Source organism: Eumetopias jubatus, unplaced genomic scaffold (assembly GCF_037043125.1).
Source record: "Eumetopias jubatus isolate StellerSeaLion01/CBP00866 unplaced genomic scaffold, mEumJub1_p1.0 scaffold_11, whole genome shotgun sequence".
In the NCBI taxonomy this organism is placed as follows: Eukaryota; Metazoa; Chordata; class Mammalia; order Carnivora; family Otariidae; genus Eumetopias; species Eumetopias jubatus.
In genome coordinates this window covers 115,431,673-115,454,411 of record NW_028274817.1, presented here as the reverse complement: position 1 = coordinate 115,454,411, position 22,739 = coordinate 115,431,673, and the positions used below count along the sequence as shown (strand labels likewise).

The 22,739-nt window shown below is 40.1% G+C and overlaps 1 protein-coding gene across 3 annotated transcripts in view; it reads right to left on the bottom strand.

Annotated features, from left to right (window-relative positions):
- PIR (pirin) overlaps positions 1–22,739 on the bottom strand; it is a 103,026-nt gene that overhangs the window by 28,793 nt on the left and 51,494 nt on the right. For all 3 annotated transcript variants that reach the window (XM_028115027.2, XM_028115029.2, XM_028115028.2), the window contains exon 6: positions 7,524–7,608. In XM_028115027.2, coding sequence (XP_027970828.1) covers positions 7,524–7,608 — 85 coding nt within the window. The remainder of the gene's footprint in view (positions 1–7,523; positions 7,609–22,739) is intronic.

The window sequence follows — 22,739 nt, the reverse complement described above, 5'->3', positions numbered from 1 at the left end:
GGCTGTAAAATAGAAATGATTTAGGCATCTGAAAGATTAAGGCCAAGACAATTAGGAACTAAAATATATAGAACTCTTAAGGATTAAATAAAGGTTCAGAAAGCAGTAGAAACCTGAAATAAGCAGAGAACACCTGAAATAAGCAGAGAACACCATAAATGCCCTAAGAATATCAAATGGCATATTTTGACACCTGTTTTTAAGAGAAAAAAGATTAAAAAAAAAATTTTATGGGGCAGGTGGAGGGGCAGAGGGCAAGGGAGAGAAAGAATCTTAAGCAGGCTCCATGCCCAGCACAGAGCTCGATCTCACGACCTTGAGATCATAACCTGAGCCTAAATCAAGAGTCGGAGATTTAACCGACTGAGCCACTCAGGCGCCCCAAGAGAAAAAAGTTTAAGTAGGACCTGAAACTATGAAAAAAAACCCCAAAACACCCCATCAAAGCTGACATGTGTTTAAACTCTTAGAATGGTTTCTTATTTTACACTATCAACTTAATCTGTTCTCTCCTAAAGATGATATATTAGAAAAACACAATACAGTTTTCAAACTGGGAAGACTCATTTAAAAATTTTCAAAAATTGTTATTTTTTTAACCTATCTGTAAAGTCTTGGATTTATTTACCAATATGCCCAAGGTACTACTGGTAGGGTGGGTAATGGTGAGTAAATGTCCACTCATTTGTCTGCACCTTGTGAGTTGAGTCACAGCAAAAGTCCAACTGTGTAAGTCAGAACCTCGTCCGTAACACGCCCTCGCTAGTTGACCTTGAGCAAGTTCAAGTAACTTCTTTGTACCTGTTTCCTCATCTGAAAAATGGAACTATCACAGTCTTTACCTCACAGGCTTAGGAGGACTACAGCAGTTAATACAGGGGGATTTCTTAGAGCAGTTTCTGGCAAACAATAGGCACTTAATAAATGTTAGCTATCACTATTATTATTACTACAGGATGATTCAGTGAAGTGTGAGCTCCCAAAAATGTTCGTGATATTCTCTATCATGGATTTTGGCCATTTTTTTTTCTCTTTTCCAAAACCACATTTCTTTAAAAAATGCAATTGCATCTCACTACATATGAAAATCAATTCCAGGTGTAGATATATTGATACAAAAGGAAAAACAACAAAGTATCTGTAACAGAGAGAACATTTTCATGATCTTGAGCTGGGAGAGTTTATTAAAGAAGCTACACAAAGCACTCACTAACCTTTAAGGAACTGACCAATACGTTTAAGGAATTTTTATTTATTTTCATATAGAAAAATATAAATAGTATATAGAAGAGTGAAAAATAAGGTAAAAGGGAGACAATATTTGCATCATGAATAACTGACAATGACAAGCATTCAGAATATATAAAGATCCTCTGAGACCAACAATGTATTATATGTTAATTGAATTTAAATAACAATAAATTTTAAAAAATAATATATAAAGAGTCCCTACAAATCAGTATGAAAAAGACAACTCACCCAAAGGTAAATGATATGAAGCTTCTCACTGGATAATTTTATGCTCAGGCTCTGGTTTGTGTTCATCACTACTCTGAAGACTTACTAACATCCATAACTGTTATGAGTATATCCTAAGGATGAGGGGCATGGTGATTGAGTACTACTACTGGTAAGTAGAGTACTTGGTGATGTACTACTGGTAAGTAGAGAGCTTGGAAAAAACCAGCCATTAATTAAATCATGCATTCTGTGTAGTGAACAAATTCAGCCCTTCTTCGCTCTATGAAAACACCCGAAAATCCAAAATTCCCCATGAATCATCCACGTTTGGGGCATCCTCCCTCAAAAAGTAGATAATGACTGTGAAGAGACATTCAGGCGGGAACTCTGAGGAGAATTTACCATGGCACCCCCCCTTCCATTTTCAAAAAAAAAAAACCTCACTACTTCATTTTCGAGTCATGGACCATCTGGGAAAACGTATGGCACTTGGACTCAAGATCATAAACTTGGCAAGTTGACTCTAAGACACCCACTGCCTCATAGTCACGCCCTGGGTAATCTCTTCTCTGAGCGTGGGCTGCACTTGGTGGCCTGGTTCTAACCAACAGAACTGCCAAAAGTAACAGGATGTCACTTTTGATATCGGGTGACAGAGAGACTCTGGTTTCCATTTGCTCACTCTTTCTTCCTCTTTCCCTTGTAGGCTCTGATAAAGCCAGAGGCCACATTGTGAGCTGTCCTATGGAGAGGCCCACGTGGCAAGGAAGTAACAGCGGAGTGCAGCCAACAAGCGTGAGAAACTAAGTGCTATCACCAACCACGTGGGTGTGGGCTTGGAAGTGCATCTTTCCCAGTTGAGCCCTGGGATTGCTGCAACCCCCTGACACCTCCATTGCAGCCTTGTAAGAGTCCCTGAGCCAGAGACCACAGCTAAAGTGTGAGGTAACAAATGTTATCTTAAGCCACTACATTTGGGAGTAATTTGTTATACAGCAACACAGATAAGTAATACAGTAATACTTATTTAAACATATCCTAATGGGATTTACTGAGTAGCTACTGTATGCACAGCATTAAAATCTACTTTTTATTTTATTTTATTTTTAAAAAAGATTTTATTTATTTATTTGACAGAGAGAGAGAGAGACAGCAAAGAGAGAGAACATAAGCAGGGGGAGTGGGGGAGGGAGAAGCAGGCTTCTCACTGAGCAGGGCGCCCGATGCGGGGCTCAAGCCCAGGACCCTGGGATCATGACCTGAGCCCAAGGCAGATGCTCAACTGACTGAGCCACCCAGGCACCCCTGAAATCTACTTTAAAAAAAAAAAAGATTTATTATTTTATTTTAGAGCAAGAGTGGGTGGTGGGGAGGGATGGGCAGAGGGAGAGGGGAGAGAGAATCCCAAGCAGACTCCACGCCGAGCACAGAGCCCTGCGATCACAAGTGGAGCCAAAACCAAGAGTCAGACACTTAACCGACTATGCCACCCAGGTGCCCCTAAAATGTACTTTTTAGAAAAGCGTTTTGAAGCATGGGTTTCTATTTTTCCCCCAGTTTTATTGCGATGTAATTGAAAGGGCTCCTTTTTGTTTTTTCCTCCAACAAAAGCAAAAATACATTGACAATCCTTCAGAGAACGTATGCGTTTCCTATTACTGCTGTATCAAAGGACCACAAACTTGCTGGCTTAAAACAATACAACCTTGTTATCTAATAATGCTGGGAGTCTGAAGTCCAAAAATGGGTCTCGAGGGTCTAAAATCAAGGTTATCAGCAGGACAGCCTTCCTTCTGGAGGCTCTAGGGGGAAATGCATTTCCTTGCCTTTTCTAACTTCTAGAGATCACCCCTACTTTTTGGCTTGAGGTCTCCTTCCATTTTCAAATGCAGCAACTGCATCACCTAGACCGATGCTTCTACCGTCACATCTTTCCCTCTCTCGCCCCCTCCTTCATTAACACAGACCCTTTGATTATACTGGGGCCACTTGGGCTATCCAGGCTACCCTCCCTGGATAGTAGAAATTTGGGGGATTGATGTATATATACTGTAAAGAAAACTAAAAGGTTGGGGGAGGCAAAAAATCCTTACAAGATGAAGTTTTTTTCCATACCGTAACCATCGTCCATTTTTAACACTGCAGATCACACCTTTAAATACCTAGTGGCAGTGCGGCGCCTGGGTGGCTCAGTCGGTTAAGCGTCTGCCTTGGGCTCAGGTCATGATCCCGGGGTCCTGGGATCAAGCCCCACACGGGGCTCCCTGCTCCACGGGGAGCTTGCTTCTCCCTCTGCCTCTGCCTGCCATTCCCCTGCTTATGGTCTCTCTCTGTCAAATAAATAAATAAAATCTTTTAAAAATAAAAATAAATAAATACTTAGTGGCAGAATCACTGTGCAGGAAGATGGGGAGCAACATAGATGCTGTTCAGAGCCTAACTTTGATGCCATCAGAAGCAAAGGGGACATGAGGACTGATATATTCCTAGAAATACAGATTCAGGTCCTTCTCAGTGAATGGTAACAGTGTTATCTGTGAGTCAGTTTGCAGCAAAAAGAATCAGATTGCTTTGTAAGAGACGGTAAAAGTCACGGCAAAACAAACAAACAAAAAACCCCAAAACAAAAACAACTACTTATTCTAGCCAGAAACTAACATGAAAAACGTGTGGCCAATGCTGGAGGAATCTGTTACTGTCAGAGACTTGACAAATTGGATTCTTTGTAAGTGATGCACTGTCCAGGCTCCGTTCCTGCTATCAGCTCCCTTCCAAATCACCACTGCATGAAACATCTGTTTTCTGCAGGATTAGCCCAACGCCACAGCAATACGCCTTAACCAAAGGGAAGAGAGAGATGCTAAAAACCAATTCTCATACTATTTACAGGAAAGAATTTAGATAAAACCTAGTCTGATTCACAAGAAATGTTTCCAATCACCCTTAACTGGATGTCCCTTGGGAAATCCGTATTTCCCTGGTATCGGGGATGCGATGATAGGACTGCATTCCTCTACTTCTATCCCATTGCTCTGGTAATGATACAATGATGTCAACCTTAGATCAGTGAGATTGCAAAGCTTATGCCAAAAGCCAAACATAACCCAGACATCCATGTCAAATCCCCTTACCACAAGTAACAAAACAATCAAAATATTATAAACAAAACATGTCCAGGACCCAGCCAATGACAAACACATTTTAAGAAATATTGGATACAGCAAAGCACCCAAATAAAATGAATTTAAACAGTCCTTGGGTTTTATAATGGAATTTGGCCCGGAAAGGTGGTTTAAAAAAAAAAAAAAAAAAAAGGACAAAGGGTGACCTTGACTTGAATAACTTGATAATAAAATTTATGCAGCATAATCTCACCAGCCAATATGGCTGATTATAGGCACCCAGAACTGTCAAGTCTGTAAATAATAAGTGCTTTATAATACCTGAATTAAATTGTCTGGTACCAGACAGATATGCCTCAAACTTTGGATTTGTCACCGAATGTAATGCAAACATGGATGAGAATGTGTGTGTGTGTGTGTGTGTGTGTGTGTGTGTGTGAGAGAGAGAGAGAGAGAGAGAGAGACGGAGAGAAAGACAGACACACAGAGACAGACAGAGACACTGAGAAAAAGAGAGGACATGCTATACCTGGACTGATGTCTTGAAAAAGATAGGTTCTTTGGCTTTATAGCTGGGTTTATAACAGACTTGTTCCAAGTGGGTTTATACTGACTCAGTGATAAACGTGCATTTCTAGGCTACTGGCTTTTGCATCCCTCCAAAAATGTTCTTGAAAACAAATCTCAGGTTTAGAATTTTTAAGGACAAAATAAAACCGAAGTCTAGCCTTTTCAAGGGACATACACACATTCTCTCATGAAGCCATATAGAGTGGTGACGAAGGGTAGAACAAAACTCAACATGAACCATCCACTTAGTGTCAGTGGGGTCACCGAGCAACTGGTACTCTCAGATACTCCTGATGGAAAGTGTGATTGTGTTTGTGAATTGCAGTCTGACAATTTTTAAAATGTTTTAAAATTAAACATGCATCTACCTTGTGACCATCCCTGGAAACCCACTGCATCAGAATAAGTCCCTGTAAGGAAGGACATGTGTATAAGGATGTTTATCACAGACCAATGTGCAGTGGCCAAGCACTAGGTATGAAAGGAGTGCCTGCTGAGAGGCAAGAGCTAAATGCACTGCACTCAACCCATAGCACAGTATACCGCCATTATACAGCAAGATCTAATTTGAGTATATATCTACGATATATCCTATAGAGCTGGGATATATAGGGAAGGTACTGGAAGGAACTGGAGGGAAGCAAACTCGAAAGTAAAAGAAAAAAGCACTGCACTAAAGGTTAAAGCATATGTGCTTTCAGGGGCGGCCGGCTGGCTCAGTCAGAAGAACGTGCAACTCTTGACCTTGGGATTGTGAGTTCGAGCCCCATGTTGGGTATAAAGGTTACTTAAAAATAAAATCTATTGTAGCTGGAGTGCTGGGGGGTGGGAGGGATGGGGTGGCTGGGTGATAGACATTGGGAGGGTATGTGCTATGGTGAGTGCTGTGAATTGTGTAAGACTGTTGAATCACAGATCTGTACCTCTGAAACAAGTAATACATTATATGTTAAAAAAAAAAAAAAGAAGACAGTAGGAACGGAAAAATGAAGGGGTGGGATATTGGAGGGGGAGATGAACCATGAGGGACTATGGACTCTGAGAAACAAACTGAGGGTTCTAGAGGGGAGGGGGGTGGGGGGATGGGTTAGCCTCGTGATGGGTATTAAAGAGGGCACGTACTGAATGGAGCACTGGGTGTTACACGCAAACAATGAATCATGGAACACTACATCAAAAACTAATGATGTAATGTATGGTGATTAACATAACATAATAAAATTAAAAAAAAATTTTAAAATAAAGAAAAAAATAAATAAAATCTATTGGGGCACCTGGGTGGCTCAGTCACTGGGCATCTGCCTTCGGCTCAGGTCGTGATCCCAGGGTCCTGGGATCGAGCCCCGCATCGGGCTCCCTGCTCCGCGGGAAGCCTGCTTCTCCCTCTCCCACTCCCCCTGCTCGTGTTCCTGCTCTTGCTATCTCTCTCTCTGTCAAATAAATAAATAAAATCTAAAAAAATAAAAATAAAATCTATTAGAAGAAAGCATATGTGCTTTCATACTTGTTGTTATAAAAAATTGTGTTTAAGGGTAGTCATATGTCTAAGTGAATTAATTAAAAAGTTTTTCTGTACCTAAAAATAGCCAGAACCACAAAACCAAAGAAGAAAATAATGGATCCAAGGTGAATGCCTAATGACCTCAGGTGCAACCACTTTTAAAAATAAAATTGGCCTCAGGGCGCCTGGGTGGCTCAGTCAGTTGAGCATCCAACTCTTGGTTTCAACTCGGGTGGTGGTCTCAGGGTCGTGAGATCAAGCCCCACGTAGGGCTCCACACTTGGTGGGCAGTCTGCTTGGGATTTTCTCTCTCCCTCTTGCCCTACCCTCGCTTGTGCTCTCTAAATGAAATCTTTAAATAAATAAATAAATAAATAGGCCTTAAACACTTGGGAGTTTTCTAATTAGTCTTTGAACTTAAAAAGTCAACTTTAGAGTAAGTCATCCATAACAATACGTTTATCAAGAGATACCTATTTCTCAATCAGGGGTGCACCTGTTCATAAGTGACAAAGTTGGAATTTGCCTCCAGGAACACTTACAGTCACAGGTGGCTAGGAAATCGGGAGACATGGGTAAAAGTTCTGCCTTGTCCAGAAAGTCCTTATGAGGACTTGAACAAGTAACTAATCTGTTGGGTTTTAGTGTTTACACCTGTAAAATGGGGGGAGGGCAGACAGTCTGCCCTAACGTTCTATGAATTCTACCTGATCTTCTTTGCTGAAAAAGCCCCAGCAATATTTGTTAAATGTAATTACACATAAACAAAGTTCATAAAATCTTGTGCTGAGGCTCAGAAATGAACACATTTCAGGGAAAGGGGCCTCTTGTTTTTTTTTCTGATGACGAAACCCCAGAAGCCATCATACCTTTAGGAATAGGCTGGCAATGCTTTGCTCCATGGTCCAATTTGAAGTCCAAATATAAGGTTGGTGTGCGAGTGTAAATCTTAGACTGAAAAGGAAAAGGAAACCATCAGTATCTTTCCAAAAATAAAGTTCTTCCTTGGGGCGCCTGGGTGGCTCAGTTGGTTAAGCAACTGCCTTCGGCTCAGGTCATGATCCTGGAGTCCCAGGATCGAGCCCCACAACGGGCTCCCTGCTCAGCAGGGAGTCTGCTTCTCCCTCTGACCCTCTTCCCTCTCGTGCTCTCTATCTCTCATTCTCTCTCTCTCAAATAAATAAATAAAATCTTTAAAAAAAAAATAAAGTTCTTCCTCACTTCAGCTGTGCCCTTCTCTGATGGGCCTGGGGCCCTGATGATTATATTAACAATTTCTCCTTGGCAAGTGCTGTTAAAGCAAGGGGATGGGCTACCATACAGCCTCCTCTTAAGGATCTTGGTCTAAAAGTTAGTCTTCCTAGCTTTACAATATGGTTGACAGACTACTTTCAGGACGACAGCTCTCTCCCTAGAATCATTTCTCAAATATGGTCTGAGGTTAATAGTTTATTGGCCTAGAGTTGCTCCAGCTTTCTCATTTCCAATCTTGTGCTTGATATAGTAGGTTATCTCATGCCCAAAATGCATGCTTCTTCCCCAGGTCTCAATAAAGCCATATCCATTTAAAAAAATTTTTAAAGTGGCCAGTAAATACTTTTATTTGTTCTAACTTGACCCTCTTGCAAAAAAAAGGTCGTTCACCACCACTGGCTTGAAAAAGCCACAATTCCAGATGTGAGAAAGGCAAACTTCTGCAGGATTTTCCACTGTAAACAGTGGCTCTGATTTCATCAACGGTTAAGCAGAGTTTGTAATCCACTATGATACCATTTTGAATCACTGGCACAGACCAAAATCCAAGGGATTATCACTGTTGCTATGAATTATATGATTTCTCATTGTTTATCACAAAGCCCCAGGGGTTCTGTTTGACTTTTTAAAAACTGAAAATACACACAAAAATGAAAAAGCACACAACACCAAATTTGGCAAGGATGTAGAGTAACTGGAACTTTCATACACTGCTGGTGGGACTAGAACTTGGTATAAACACTGCAAAAAACTGCTTGGCAGTATGCAGTAGAGATGAATAGATGCATAACCTATGACCCACCATTCCATACACAGGTGGATCCCCAACAGAAATGTTCACCTAAAGTCAAGTACATGAATCTTGATAGTGATACTATCAGTAACAGCCAAAAACTGGAACTACTGCAGCTATCTTCAACCATAGAAGGGATAAGTGAGTTGTAATTTACTTATACAACAAAATCTACTATACAGCAAGAAGAATGAATGAACCCAACTATATACAACAACTCAGATCAATCTCACAATCATAATACTGAGCAAATGAAGGCAGGCACAGAAGACCATATACCGTATGATTCCATTTCTATGAAGTTCAAACTAAGGCAAAACTAACCTATGATGTCAGAAGTCAGAAAAGTGGTTACTTGGGAAGCTCAGTAGCTGAAAGGGGTTAAAAAGGAGATGTCTGAGGCCAAACAGTATCTGTCTCTTGACCTGGGTTTGGTTTCATAGGTGTGTTCACTGGGTGAAAATTCTTCTGAGCATATATATATATACTTGATTTATGTACTTTTCTGTGTCTATATTCTATTTTAATAAAAGGCTTACATTCATTAAAAACATGCATATGTAAATAGACCAAAAGAGAATCCAGAGCCTAGAATTATTTACTATCCTCGATAAAGGCATCATTTTGCAGAGAGTACTTCTATAAACACTATGAGGACATGAACACTGCTGCCTTTTCACCCAGGGCCACCCCACAGTGCCTGTCACATGGTAGGTATTCAATAAATATTTATCAACTGATTGATTTTCATAATGGAAAAATCCCACGCATAGTAATACATTTATTTACAGCATACATAGGGCATTACTCATCAGTATCTTTACCTACATGCAGCAAAAGGGCTCTCGTCAGGACAGGTGATTTGATATGGTCAAAGTGTATGTCTGTACATTAAATTTTGGAATAGAGAATTGTAATAAATAATGTTATCAGAAGACTGTTCCCTCTCCTGTGAATATCTCATTTGTGAAGCTTTGGGTTTTAAAAGGTCTGGTAGGTGGTTTTATGTGGCTTAGAAGGCCAAGCTGCATCAATATAGCTTCAAAGCTTGCAAAAGAAAATTCCCCTGAGCATGCATAAGTAAAACCAGAAACACTTATGGCATTGAGTGCAACCTGAGGCCAAACATTCACAATCAATCTGAAGATGTTGAAACCTACATAAAGCCAGGGCAGCACCCATGGGACACAGGATCTAATTCTCTACGATCCTTAGGTGTGTATGGCACCATCTGGAAAGGATCTGTTTTTTTCTGAAGAAGTCTTCTAAAATTACTTCTAAAAAGTTCAAGGGTAGAGGTGCCTGGCTGGCTCAGTCGGTGGAGCATGTGACTCTTGATCTCGGGGTCGTGAGTTCAAGCCCCTTGTTGACGGTAAAGATTACTTTAAAAATAAATAAAGAAAATAAAAAGATCCAGGGTCAGCTTCACGTAGTATTGATGATTCCTCTGCCTGGGCAATATTTGGTTCTCTACAAAAAGAATCCGTTTCATTCAACTGTGTCTTTCCTAACTTCTGCCTCAGTAGCAGATGCAGTATCTCTGCCTACAGCAAAGGGATTCATCACAAAGAGGCCCTTGGTTTAATTTTTACTGGAATTCTCCCAGAAGGTAGCATAAAAATACTCTTGAACTAGAAATCTGGAGGCACCAATGCTATAGCATTGCTTTTCCCACTAACAAAGCACGAATCTTCTACTGGGCTTAGTTCACTCATCTGAAAATCGCATGATAGGACTCACTGATGTTTAAACCCATGTACGGTTCTAAAATTCTGAGTCAGAAAATTAATGTTTATCTCCAAGTTCTAATTTTGAAAGTTCCCTTCTGATTTCTGAGACTAGAGCTGTCGAGAAGGGAGAATGTGTCTGGGGCAAGGGAGGGCAACCGGAACAGGAGGGAGTAAGTGGGGAGCCACGGGTTAACTTGCTCTACCCTTGCCCTCCACCATAGTCATCGATCAGTCTTGCCCTCCTGGCTAGCTCTTTTTCTTTTCTTCCTGCCTCAAGCTTCTCAACCTCACCCATACTGTCCAAAAAGAGAGTAGCCTATCTAAGACTGCCACTACACAGACCCACGTGTGCACACATAAACACACACAGAATTCTGTATTTCTGTACTCATTTACGAAAATCTAAACAGAAACCAGTGAGATACATTATAAAGCCACAAATATATCCCATCAACTTACAGTGTGAAAAGGGCTAAAGGGAAATTTTTAATTCATTCTGGAAGTGTTTTTTACATCTATAGCCTAAAAGAGAATCCCAATTCTAATGTCCTTTTTTATACTGAAAATGGGGGTATTGAAAGTTTTAATATAACTCACAACTTGAATGATCAACTACCCCAAACCTACATGTATATTATTCTGTTTCAATTAATCCATAATGAGATAAAATCAATTTGGAAGCTGTTCCCATGAGTGTATGTAGGTGTATATATATATACATGTATATACACATAGGTTCTTTTTTAAAAGATTTTTATTTGACAGAGAGAGACAGAGCTAGAGAGGGAACACAAGCAGGGGGAATGGGAGAGGGAGAAGCAGGCTTCCCGTGGAGCAGGGAGCCCGATGTGGGGCTCAATCCCAGGACGCTGGGATCACGACCTGAGCCAAATGCAGACACTTAACAACTGAGCCACCCAGGTGCCCCTACACATAGTTTTTGAAAAGCAGAGAGCTTTTTTTATAATTTTGATCTTCCATGGTAACTCTATTGAAATAGCAAAGGTAAATTATGTTTATTTAATTGAAAGATAATGCCAGCCTTGAATGCACTTTGAGCAAACTTAGATTTAATTTTTCTATTACACACACTATTGATTTGCAACCATAAAGAAAGATCACCATTAGGACATTCTTTCCTGTGTTCTATTTTTGTGTGTACTACTAAACTATTAATACGGTCCTCAAAACAGATTGAGAATTTAATGAAACAAATTATTCTTTCTTGGTTAAAACTTAGCTGTCAATGTATTATCTAGTTCCACAGAATTAAAATAAATCAGTCCATGACAACCTAAAATAAAATATTATTCTACAAATCCATTTCAGCATGAACAGAAATAATGCACTTAAAGTGCATCAGTGAAATTGTTTTCTTTTTCCTTTTCCCTGTTTTTGTCCTGATCAATGCCTGCCTGAACAGGTACTAAAATCCAAGGCTATTCCTCTTTTGTCTTTCTTCTCATTCACATTTCTGTTAAAAGTATTTAGGAAACTTATCTTTAAAGGTTTTAGTCTGTGTTTGAAAAATCTAATCGCTTAAAATCTTAGAATTCAAATATGTAAGCAAAGCTTCCAGAAGGTAACGTAAAACTCTTCAGAAGAGGTTAAGGATAAATTCTGGCTAACCTACAACAGGGGTGCTACCAAGTCCAGAAAAGCCTCATCTCTCTCTGTATAAATGTCAGGATTAAACCTTTAAAGAACCTAACACACCACTCCAATAATGACCGCAATGCAACAAGACCAAACAAGGTCTACAAAACCACTTCCTTCCCAACCCCAGCTACCTTCATCTCAGATGCTTCAAAGACTTCCTGCTTACCCTGGCTTTCGGTGGGATACCCTCGTCAAGCTGGCTTCCTGACTCCGCTTTTATTCGTAAATGTGATCTTAATTAAGGAGATGAAATCACTTCCACATGGAAGCCATGAAGCTTAAAACGTCTTCCCACGAGAAAGGAGCGCGCACACACACTGGTTGCTATGTGTGAGCACGGCGCAGGAGGTCTCTTTCATTTCGTCTCTGCTCCTTTCACACGTAATTGCCATCCACTGATTGCTGAATGCTGCTGATTTTGCCACCACGCTGGCTTTCCCCAAAAGCAAGGGGCTGCAATTTGTCACATGCCAGAGCTGTAATAAAAGCATTCCCATTTCTTTGTGGGAAGGATTTCAAAACCTTTTATGATTTAGTTATTTTTCAGAAAATGCACTCAAATGCTCAATCTTACTGTATGTTGCTTAAGCAAATTCCTCTAAATAATTATACTAACAAGTGCAAACCCTCAAAACCCTAGAAGAGAAAGAAACAGAATTTCCACCTATTCTGGGACCCTCACCCTCATGTTGGATCATCGCCCTACTGTTGGATATTATGTTTTATGGTTTGTTTGGGTCTTTTTTTTCTTTTTGCGCATCACTGCTAACTTCTGATAAACATCTTTGCACATAAATCTTTTATAAATTTAAATTTTAGTTATTGAACATACAGTGCAATATTGGTTTCTGGAGTAGAATTCAGTGATTCATCATTTACATACAACACCCAGTAAGTGCCTCCTTAATACCCATCACCCACACACCCCCCTCCATCACCCTCAGTTTGTTCTCCATTGTTATGGTTTGTATCTTTGTATCTTTGTCTCTTATGGTTTGTATCCCTCTCTCGTTTTTTTCTTTCCCCCCTTCCCATATGTTCATGTTTTCTTTCGTAAATTCCACATATGGGTGAGATCATATGGTATTTGTCTTTGATTTATTTCGCTTAGCATAATACACTCTAGCTCCATCCACGTTGTTGCAAACGGCAAGATTTCATTCTTTTTGATGGCTGAGTAATATTCCAGTGTACACACACATATCTTCCCTATCCATTCATCAGTCAATGGACAATTGGGCTCTCTCCATAGTTTGGCTATTGTTGATAATGTTGCTGCAAACAATGGGGCGCACGTTCCCCCTTTGAATCTATATTTTTATATCTTTTGGGTAAATACCTAGTAGTGCAATTGCTAGATCATAGAGTAGTTCTATTTTTAACTTTTTGAGGAACCTCCATATTGTTCTCCAGAGTAGCTGCACCAGTTTGCATTCCCATCAACAGTGCAAAACAGTTCTTTCTCCACATCCTTGCCAACACCTGTTGTTTCGTGTGTTGTTAAATTTAGCCATTCCGACCCGTGTGAGGTGGTGTTTCATTGTGGTTTTGATTTGTATTTCCCTGATGATGAGTGATGTTGAGCATCTTTTTATGTGTCTGTTAGCCAAGTGGATGTCTTCTTTGGAAAATTGTCTATTCATGTCTTGTGCCCATTTCTTAACTGGATTATTTATTGGGTGTGGGGTTTGAGAAGTTCTTTGTAGATTTTGGATACTAACCGTTTATCAGGTATGTTTCCAAATATCTTTTCCTATTCCGCAGGCTGCCTTTTAGCTTTGCTGATTGTTTCCATTGCTGTACAGAAGCTTTTTATCTTGATGAAGTCCCAACAGTTCGACAGGTCTAGTAAAAAGTTGTTACGGCTGAGGTCAAAGAGGTTGCTGCCTGTGTTCTCCTTTAGGATTCTGATGGTTTCCTGTCTCACATTTAGGTCTTTCATTCATTTTTAATCTATTTTTGTGTATGGTATAAGAAAGTGGTCAAGTTTCATTCTTCTGCATGTGTCTGTCCGGTTTTCCCAACACTATTTGTCGAAGAGACTGTCCTTTTTCCACTGGATATTCTTTCCTGCTTTGTCGAAGATTAGTTGACCACATAGTTGTGGGTTCATTTCTGGGCTCTCTATTCTGTTCCATTGATCTGTGTGTCTGTTTTTGTGCCAGTACCATACTGTCTTGATGACTACAGCTTTGTAATAGAGCTTGAAATCCAGAATCGTGATGCCTCCAGTTTTTTCTTTTTCAGAATTGTTTGGGCTATTTGGGGTCTTTTGTGGAACCATACCAATTCTAGGATTGTTTGTTCTAGCTCTGTGAAAAATGCTGGTGGTATTTTGACAGGAATTGCATGAAATGTGTAGATTGCTTTAGGTACTATAGACATTTTAACAATGTTTGTTCTTTCAATCCATGAGCATGGAATGCTTTTCCATTTCTTTGTGTCTTCAATTTCTTTCATAAGTGATCTATAGTTTTCAGAGTACAGATCTTCTACCTCTTTAATTTGGTTTATTCCTAGGTATCTTACTGGTTTTGGTGCAATTGCAAATGGGACTGATTCCTTGCTCTCTTTTCCTGCTGCTTCGTTATTGGTGTATAATGATGCAACAGATTTCTGCACATTGAGTTTATATCCTGCAACTCTGCTGAATTTATGTATGAGTTCTAACAATTTTTTGGTGGAGTCTTTCAGGTTTTCTACATAAAGTATCATGTCGTCTGCGAATAGTTAAAGTTTGACTTTTTTTTTTTAAGATTTTCTTTATTTGACAGAGAGAGAGTACAAGTAGGCAGAGAGGCAGGCAGAGGGAGAGGGAGAAGCAGGCTCTCCGCTGAGCAGGGAGCTTGATGCGGGGCTCGATCCCAGGACACCGGGATCATGACCTGAGCCGAAGGCAGCCGCTTAACCAACTGAGCCACCCAGGCGCCCCAAAGTTTGACTTCTTCCTTGCCACTTTGGATGCCTTTTCTTTTTGTTGTCTGATTGCTGAGGCTTTGACTTCCAGTACTATGTTTAAAAGAAATGGTGGGAGTGGACATGTTGTCTTGTTTCTGACTATAGGGGAAAGGCTCTTAGTTTTTCCCCAGTGAGGATGATATTAGTTGTGAGTCCTCCATATATGGCCTTTATGATGTTGAGGTAAGTTCCCTCTATCCCTACTTTGTTGAGGGTTTTTATCAAGAAAGGATGCTGTATTTTGTCAAATATCTTTTCTGCATCTATTGACCAGATCATATTGTTCTTATCTTTTCTTTTGTTAATGTGGTGTATCATGTTGATTGATTTGCGAATACTGAACCACCCCTGCAGGCCAGGAATAAACCCCACTTGATCATGGTGAATAATTCTTTTAATGTACTGTTGAATTCGATTTGCTAGATTTTATTGAGAATTTCTGCATCCACGTTTATCAGGGATATCGGTCTGTAATTCTCTTTTTTAGTGGGGTCTTTGTCTGGTTTTGGAGTCAAGGTAATGCTGGCTTCATAAAATGAGCCTGGAAGTTTTCCTTCCATTTCTATTTTTTGGAACATTTTGAGAAGAATAAGTATTAACTCTTCTTTAAATGTCTGGTGGAATTCCCCTGGGAAGACATCTGGCCCAGGACTTTTGTTTGTTGGGAGATTTTTGATTACTGATTCAATTTCTTTGCTGATTATAGGTCTGTTCAAATTTTCTATCTCTTCCTGTTTCAGTTTTGGTAGTTCATAGGTTTCTAGGAATTTGCCCATCTCTTCCAGGTTGCCCAGTTTGCTGGCATATAATTTCTCACAGTCTTCTCTTATAATTCTTTGTATTTCTGTGGTGTTGGTTGTGATCTCTCTCATTCGTGATTTATTTGGGTCCTTTCTCTTTTCTTTTTGCTAAGTCTGGCTTGGGCTTTATCAATTTTATTAATTCTTTCAAAGAACTAGCTCTTAGTTTTGTTAATCAATTCTGGTGTTTTTGATTCTATATTGTTCATTTCTGTTCCAATCTTTATTTTCTCCTCTTCTCCTGGCTCTTGGCTTTATTTTCTGTTCCTTTTCTAGCTCCTTAGGCATAAGGTTAGGTTGTGTCTTTGAAACTTTTCCTGCTTCTTGAGGTAGGCCTGTATTGCAATATACTTCCCTCTTAGGACTGCCTTTGCAGCATTCCAAAAGTTTTGGACTGTCGGGTTTTCATTTTCATTTGCTTCCATATATTTCTTTAGTTCTTCTTTAGTTTCCTGGTTAACCCATTCACTAGGGGTTGTAGGATATTCTTTAGTAGGATATTCTCTAATCTCCATGTATTTGAGGTCTTTCCAAATTTTTTGTTGTGGTTGACTTCAAGTTTCATAGTGTTGTGGTCTGAAAATAGGCATGGTATGATCTCAATCTTTTTGTACTTGTTGAGGGCTCACTTGTGATCCAGTATGTTATCTATTCTGGAGAACGTTCCAAACGTGCATTTGAAAAGAATGTGTATACTGCTGCTTTAGGATGAAATGTTCTGAATATATCTGTTAAGTCCATCTGGTCCAGTGTATCATTCAAAGCCATTGTTTCCTTATTGATTTTCTGCTTAGATTTTCTGCTGTGAGTTCGATGTTAAAGTCCCCTACTATTATTGTATTATTAATCAATGAGTTTCTTTATGGTTATTAGTAATCAATTTATATATTTGGGGTTGAGATATAAATATTTACAATTGTTAGATCTTCTTGATGGACAGACCCTTTAATTATGATACAATGCCCTTCTTCATCTCTTGTTACAGTCTTTAACATCTAGTTTGTCCAGGGGCACCTGGGTAACTTAGTCAGCTGTGTCCAACTCTTGATTTCAGCTCAGGTCATGATCTCAGGGTGGTGAAATCAGGCCCTGTGTCAGGCTCTGTGCTCAGTGGGGAATCTGTTTTGAGATTCTCTCCCTTTCCCTCTGCCCTTCCCCCTGCTCTAAAAAAATAATAAAATCTTTTAAAAAATTAAGTAAAAATAAAATCTAGTTTGTCTGATGTAAGTATGGCTACTCCGGCTTTCTTTTGATGTCCATTGGCATGGTAGATGGTTCTCCACCCCCTCACTTTCAATCTGTGGGTATCTTTAAGTCTAAAATGAGTCTCTTGTGGGCAGCAAATAGATGGATCTTGTTTTTTGGTCCATTTTGATACCCTGTGTCTTTTGACTGGAGCATTTATATTCAGAGTGATTATTGAAAGATATGAATTTAGTGCCATCATGTTACCTGTGGAGGTGGTGTTTCTGGTGATGTTCTCTGCTCCTTTCTAGTCTTTGTTGCTTTTGGTCTTTTTTTTCTCCACTCAGACGTCTTAAAAATCTCTTGCAGGGCAGGTCACAAACTCCTTTAGTTTTTGTCTGTCTGGGAAACGATTTCTCTTTCTATTCTGAATGACAGCCTTGCTGGATAAAGAATCCTTGGCTACCTATTTTTCCCATTCAGCACGTTGAGTATTTGATGCCACTCTCTTCTGCCCTGCCACATTTCTGTCTACAGATCTGCTCCTAACCTGCTCTGTCTTCCCTTGTAAGTTAAGGGAAAAGTAGGTTAACTTTTGTTCCCTTGCTGCTTTCAAGATTCTTTCCTTGTCTGTGTATTTTGTGAATTAGGATTCTTTCCTTGTCTGTGTATTTTGTGAATTTGACTATGATATGCCTTGGCAATGGTCGGCTTCTGTAGAATTTAATGGGAATTCTCTGTGCTTATTGAATTTTGATGTCTGTGTCCTTCCCCAGATTAGAGAAGTTTTCAGGTATAATTTGTTCAAATGAACCTTCTGGCCCTTTTTCTCTCTCTTCATCTTCTGGGACTCCTATGATACGAATGTTATTACATTTTAATAAGTTGTTGAGTTCCCTAAATCTACCTTCACGGTCTGGTACCCCTTCTTTCCCTCTTCTTTTCAGCTTCATTATTTTCCATAATTTTATCTTCTATATCACTGACTGATTCACTCCTCTGCTTTGTCCATCCTCATTTTTATGGTCTCCGTTTGGGATTGCATCTCAGTTGCAGCATTTTTAATTTAATTTTGGCCTGACTAGATTTTAGTTCTTTTATCTCTGCAGTAAGGGATTCTCTAGTGTCTTCTATGCTTTTTTCAAACCCAGCCAGTACCCTTATAATCATTGCTGTAAATTCTCATTCAGAAATCTTACTTTTATCTGTATTGATTACATCTCTGGCTGTTCTACTTCCTATTCTTTATTTTGGGATGAATTTCTCTGTCTCATCATTTTGTCCAGAAAAGAAGAAAGAAAAACAAAAACACAAAATAAAAGACAAAGAAAAAACAAAAACTAGGGGCGCCTGGGTGGCTCAGTTGGTTAAGCAACTGCCTTTGGCTCAGGTCATGATCCCGGAGTCCCGGGATCGAGTCCCACATCAGGCTCCCTGCTCAGCGAGGAACCTGCTTCTCCCTCCGGCCCTCCCTCCTCTCATGTGCGTGCTCTCTCTGTCTCTCTCTCTCTCTCATTCTCACTCTCTCAAAATAAATAAATAAATCTTTAAAAACAAAAACAAAAACTAGATCTTGGGTGTGTTTTGGGCTGCTTTAAAAGAACCCAGATTCCACCCCCCAAAAAAACCTGAAAATAAACAAAGAAATAATATAAATATATAAAGTGTGTGTGTGTGTGTATGTATATATATATTAAGAATTTTTTTAATTAATGAAAAATTTTAAAAGGGAAGTGAAAAAAAGAAAATGAAAATACAATAAAAAAAACAAAGAATAAAAGTAAAAAGGAAGCTAGATCCTATTTCCCCCAGAGCTGAAGCTTTGTAGTACTCTGTGATCAGGAGACTTGGTTCGAGTGCGTTGTTTCTGCTGGTTTTCTGGGGGAGGAGCTTGCTGGGCTGATTCTCAGACTGACTTATTTTAGTGGAAATGTGCCTCCAGGGTGCAGGGGGGCAGGGTTTGGTGTATGCGGCTCCAGCCTGCACTAGGTGGCGCTGTTTTGCTCCCTGAAGGCTTTCAGTGTTGATGGGAGGGATGAATATAGTGGGATGTGGTGGCGCTCTGCTCTCTTGCCCCAGAGTTGAAAGTTCGGGCCCCCCACTCTTCAGTGAGCCCACACAGACGAGCAATCAATCACCCTACTCATGTCCCTGGTTTCCATGGTCGAAATGTTGTTTTTCCCCCCATTTAGCCCCCAATTGTTAGGAAGTTAACATTCCAACAAATCACCTATCGTTGCATATTTAGATTTTTTTCTCCAATACACCCTTGTCACAAATATAGAACTGAAGGATTAATTTCTGGGGGGAAAAAAGGAAAGGAAAAGAAAAAAGTATCTGAAAAATCTCTGAAAAAAACAGACAGAAAAAAATAAGGAAAAAAGCTTAATCTACAAGAAAGTTTAAAGGCACCACCTCCGTAGTACAAACACCAATATCTGACCAACCAGGGTCTAGCAGCCCTTGTTTTTGAACAAAAAATCACTTTGACCAATTCTTATACTAACTGAATTGCTTTTCATCCAAATTGTTTCTTTGTCAAATCACTTGGTAACTACCTCTAAAAAGTGACCATTTCATCAAAATGTTGACTGTCAGATATTTTTTTAATTTTAGCCAATTTAAGAAGCAGAAATTGTTATTGTCTTGCTCTTTTGATGTTGCTATAACTTTGGGTGATATTACTATTAAGCATTATTAATATAAGAATAACCATAGCAGGGTGCCTGGGTGGCTCAGTCGGTTAAGCGTCTGCCTTCGGCTCAGGTCATGGTCCCAGGGTCCTGGGATCGAGCCCCGCATCGGGCTCCCTGCTCCGCGGGGAGTCTGCTTCTCCCTCTCCCTCTGCTGCTCCCCCTGCTTGTGCACACTCGCTCTCTCTCTCTCAAATAAATAAAATCTATAAAAAAGAATAACAATAGCTAAATATGTAAGGGCTTAGTATGTACCAGGCACTATTCTAGCTGCTGCTTATGTATTAATTAGGCCATTTGTATATCCCATCTTATAAAATATCTGCTCATTACCTAGTTAAGTTTTCCCTCATTTATTAATTAGTTCCCTCGTTTAAAAAATACCGATTGAGAGCATGTAGTGTGTTAGTCATTGGCTATGTATCTTGTTGAATAACAGATCTGCTCAGCCTCTGTGGTTTCCTTTCTAGTGAGGAAGACAATGTAACAAATTAAATGTGAAATTACACATGCTATAATAGAAATAAATAGGGTGTAGAGAGAGAAAATCAGGGGAGCAATGGAAGGCCTTGAATGAACAGAATTGAGGGTAAAAGGTTTCCGGTCAGAGAAAGGAGTACAGCCTGTGTAAAGGCCTTAAGGCAGTAAGATTTCTTTAAAAGTACAAAGAAAAAAAAAAGTACAACAGGAACACACTGATCCAATTTTTATCTTACACAGATGTCTTGAGCCACAATTTGGAGAACCGGAAGGAAGTAAGAACAGAAGAGAGGAGCCCCCTCAAGAGGCTGCTGCAGTGGGTCTGTCCAGCACTGGACAGGGGATAGGAGTAAGGTAGATAAATTTAAAATATATTTTAGGGATAGAGAGGTTTTGCTACAGGACTGGATGTGGCTTGGGGAGGAGAAGGAATAAGGATGACCACCACATTTTTTCTTTGAGCAGTGAGTGCCATTCATTTATTAAGATGGAAGAGACTGGAAGGGAAAGTTTTCATTGGTTTGTTGTCAAGACATGTGGGAGTAGGAGGAACAAGAATTCGACTTCTACTACTTTAAATGTGGCTGGCCTAGGAACATGAAAAAGGAGTTGCCAAGAAGGTGGTTGAATAAATGAGTACATGGAGCTCCGAGGTAAGGCTTGCACTGTGAATATCAGTGTGGGAGTTGTAAGACTATAAACGGCATCTACGTCCACGGGATGGACAAGATCACTTAGGGAGAGGACGTTCGATGAGAGAGGACTGAGGACCGAGATCCAGGGAAGAGCAAGGTGCACCGGGGGACAAAAGGACCCATCATCACAGAGACCAAGGAACGGAGAGAGGGTGTGGAGAAGGAGGAAGCAGTCAGCCCATGTATAAAGGAAGAGTCAACGTGAAAAGAAAAGATGACCTCTGAGTTTGGCTACGTGGAAGTCAGTGGTGACTCTAGGCACTGATGGGGCTGGACGCCAGGCTGAGAGCACTGAGGATGTTGGGGAGCCGACACAACACGTGCAGACAAATCTTCTGTGACTGCGACTGAGTGGGAGCCGAGAATGGGGGGGTAAGGGGGCATCAAGGGAGTCAGGTGCTTCTCATCAATTTCTATGAAAGGTGGTTTTTTTTTTTAAATAAATTAAGGCTACTATGGGAAACTGGGTGGCTCAGTTGTTTAAGCATCTGCCTTCGGCTCAGGTCATGATCCCAGGGTCCCGGGATCAAGCCCGGTATCGGGCTCCCTGCTCGGGCCGGGAGTCTGCTTCTCCCTCTCCCACTCCCCCTGCTTATGTTCCCTCTCTCGCTGTGTCTCTGTCAAATAAATGAATAAAATCTTTTTAAAAAATAATTAATTAATTAAGGCTATTAGACTTTAATAATATTTGCTGTAAAAATCTCCCAGTATGTTTTTGGCTTTCATTTCATTTACAGCAGTTCTAACATGGGTTGAGCTATCAGTCTTTTCCTTCTGATGCTTTTAAACTTAGAAAGTCTTTCCCCATCCAAAGATCATGTGTCTTCCTACATTTTGCTAGTTCTCAGATTTTCAACATTTAATTCTTTATGTTGAATTTATTTTGCTATGAGGTAGGAGATCATGAGCTAAACTGGTGTCTTTTTATGAATGGTTAATCAATTGTCCCAGCTGCCTTATCTTTTCCTGATGATTATCTTCTTGGGTCTATTTCAGGTAGGTTCTCTTTCTGTCAATCAGAACAAAGAGACTTAATGAAGAAAACTTAACTAGCTCAGGAGCCCCAACTAACAGAGGAAGATCTATTCCATAAGGAGTTCTTGGCATGATCTAGTGCACCTTCCATCGGGCTTCCCAATCTCCTCGTCTCACTCTCATGGTCTGCTGGGATTTGCACAAGGGGGAAAAAACCCACCAGCACAGACCCCTTTTCTCTACCATCAACACCTTCACACACACTCAAGAAACTCACTGCCAGACCCCTCGGCCCCCAAGTGGAGAACCATACCTTACTCTTTCTCCTGGGGATCTTAAGGCTTTGAGGAAGTGAAAAGTACATTTACCACATTATTTAAAGCAAACTTCCGATCTCATTGCTCAGAATAAGCTGATGCCCTTCAATGAAATGGTAAGTTTTCTGTCTCCAATCCAAAGCACTCGGATTTCTGAGTTCTTGATTGTTTTAAAGAATTCCGATAAGGAGTGGGAAAGATTAGTTTCCATGCTCAGTGCCAAAGGTATCGTGGGAGGATTAAAACTTCGCAATCATATTTTGACATATACATGAAGTGCTACATAAAGAAACGACAAGGAACACTTTGGCAAAACGCCAACTCTGTATGGGGTGAGAGAGAGAGCCAGACATTTTTAACTTCTATCAACCATAAAGGATTTCAGGAAATCTTGAGCATCAAGCTGTCCAGCTGACTGAGAATTTTGGACATAGCCACATTAGCCTTCAGTCCAGGGTCTACAGCATCTTATCTCAAGCAGCCCTGTTGTCAAAAGTAACAGTAACACCTTCTGTTTAGGAGAGGGGTAGTGAGGAGAGAAGAGCT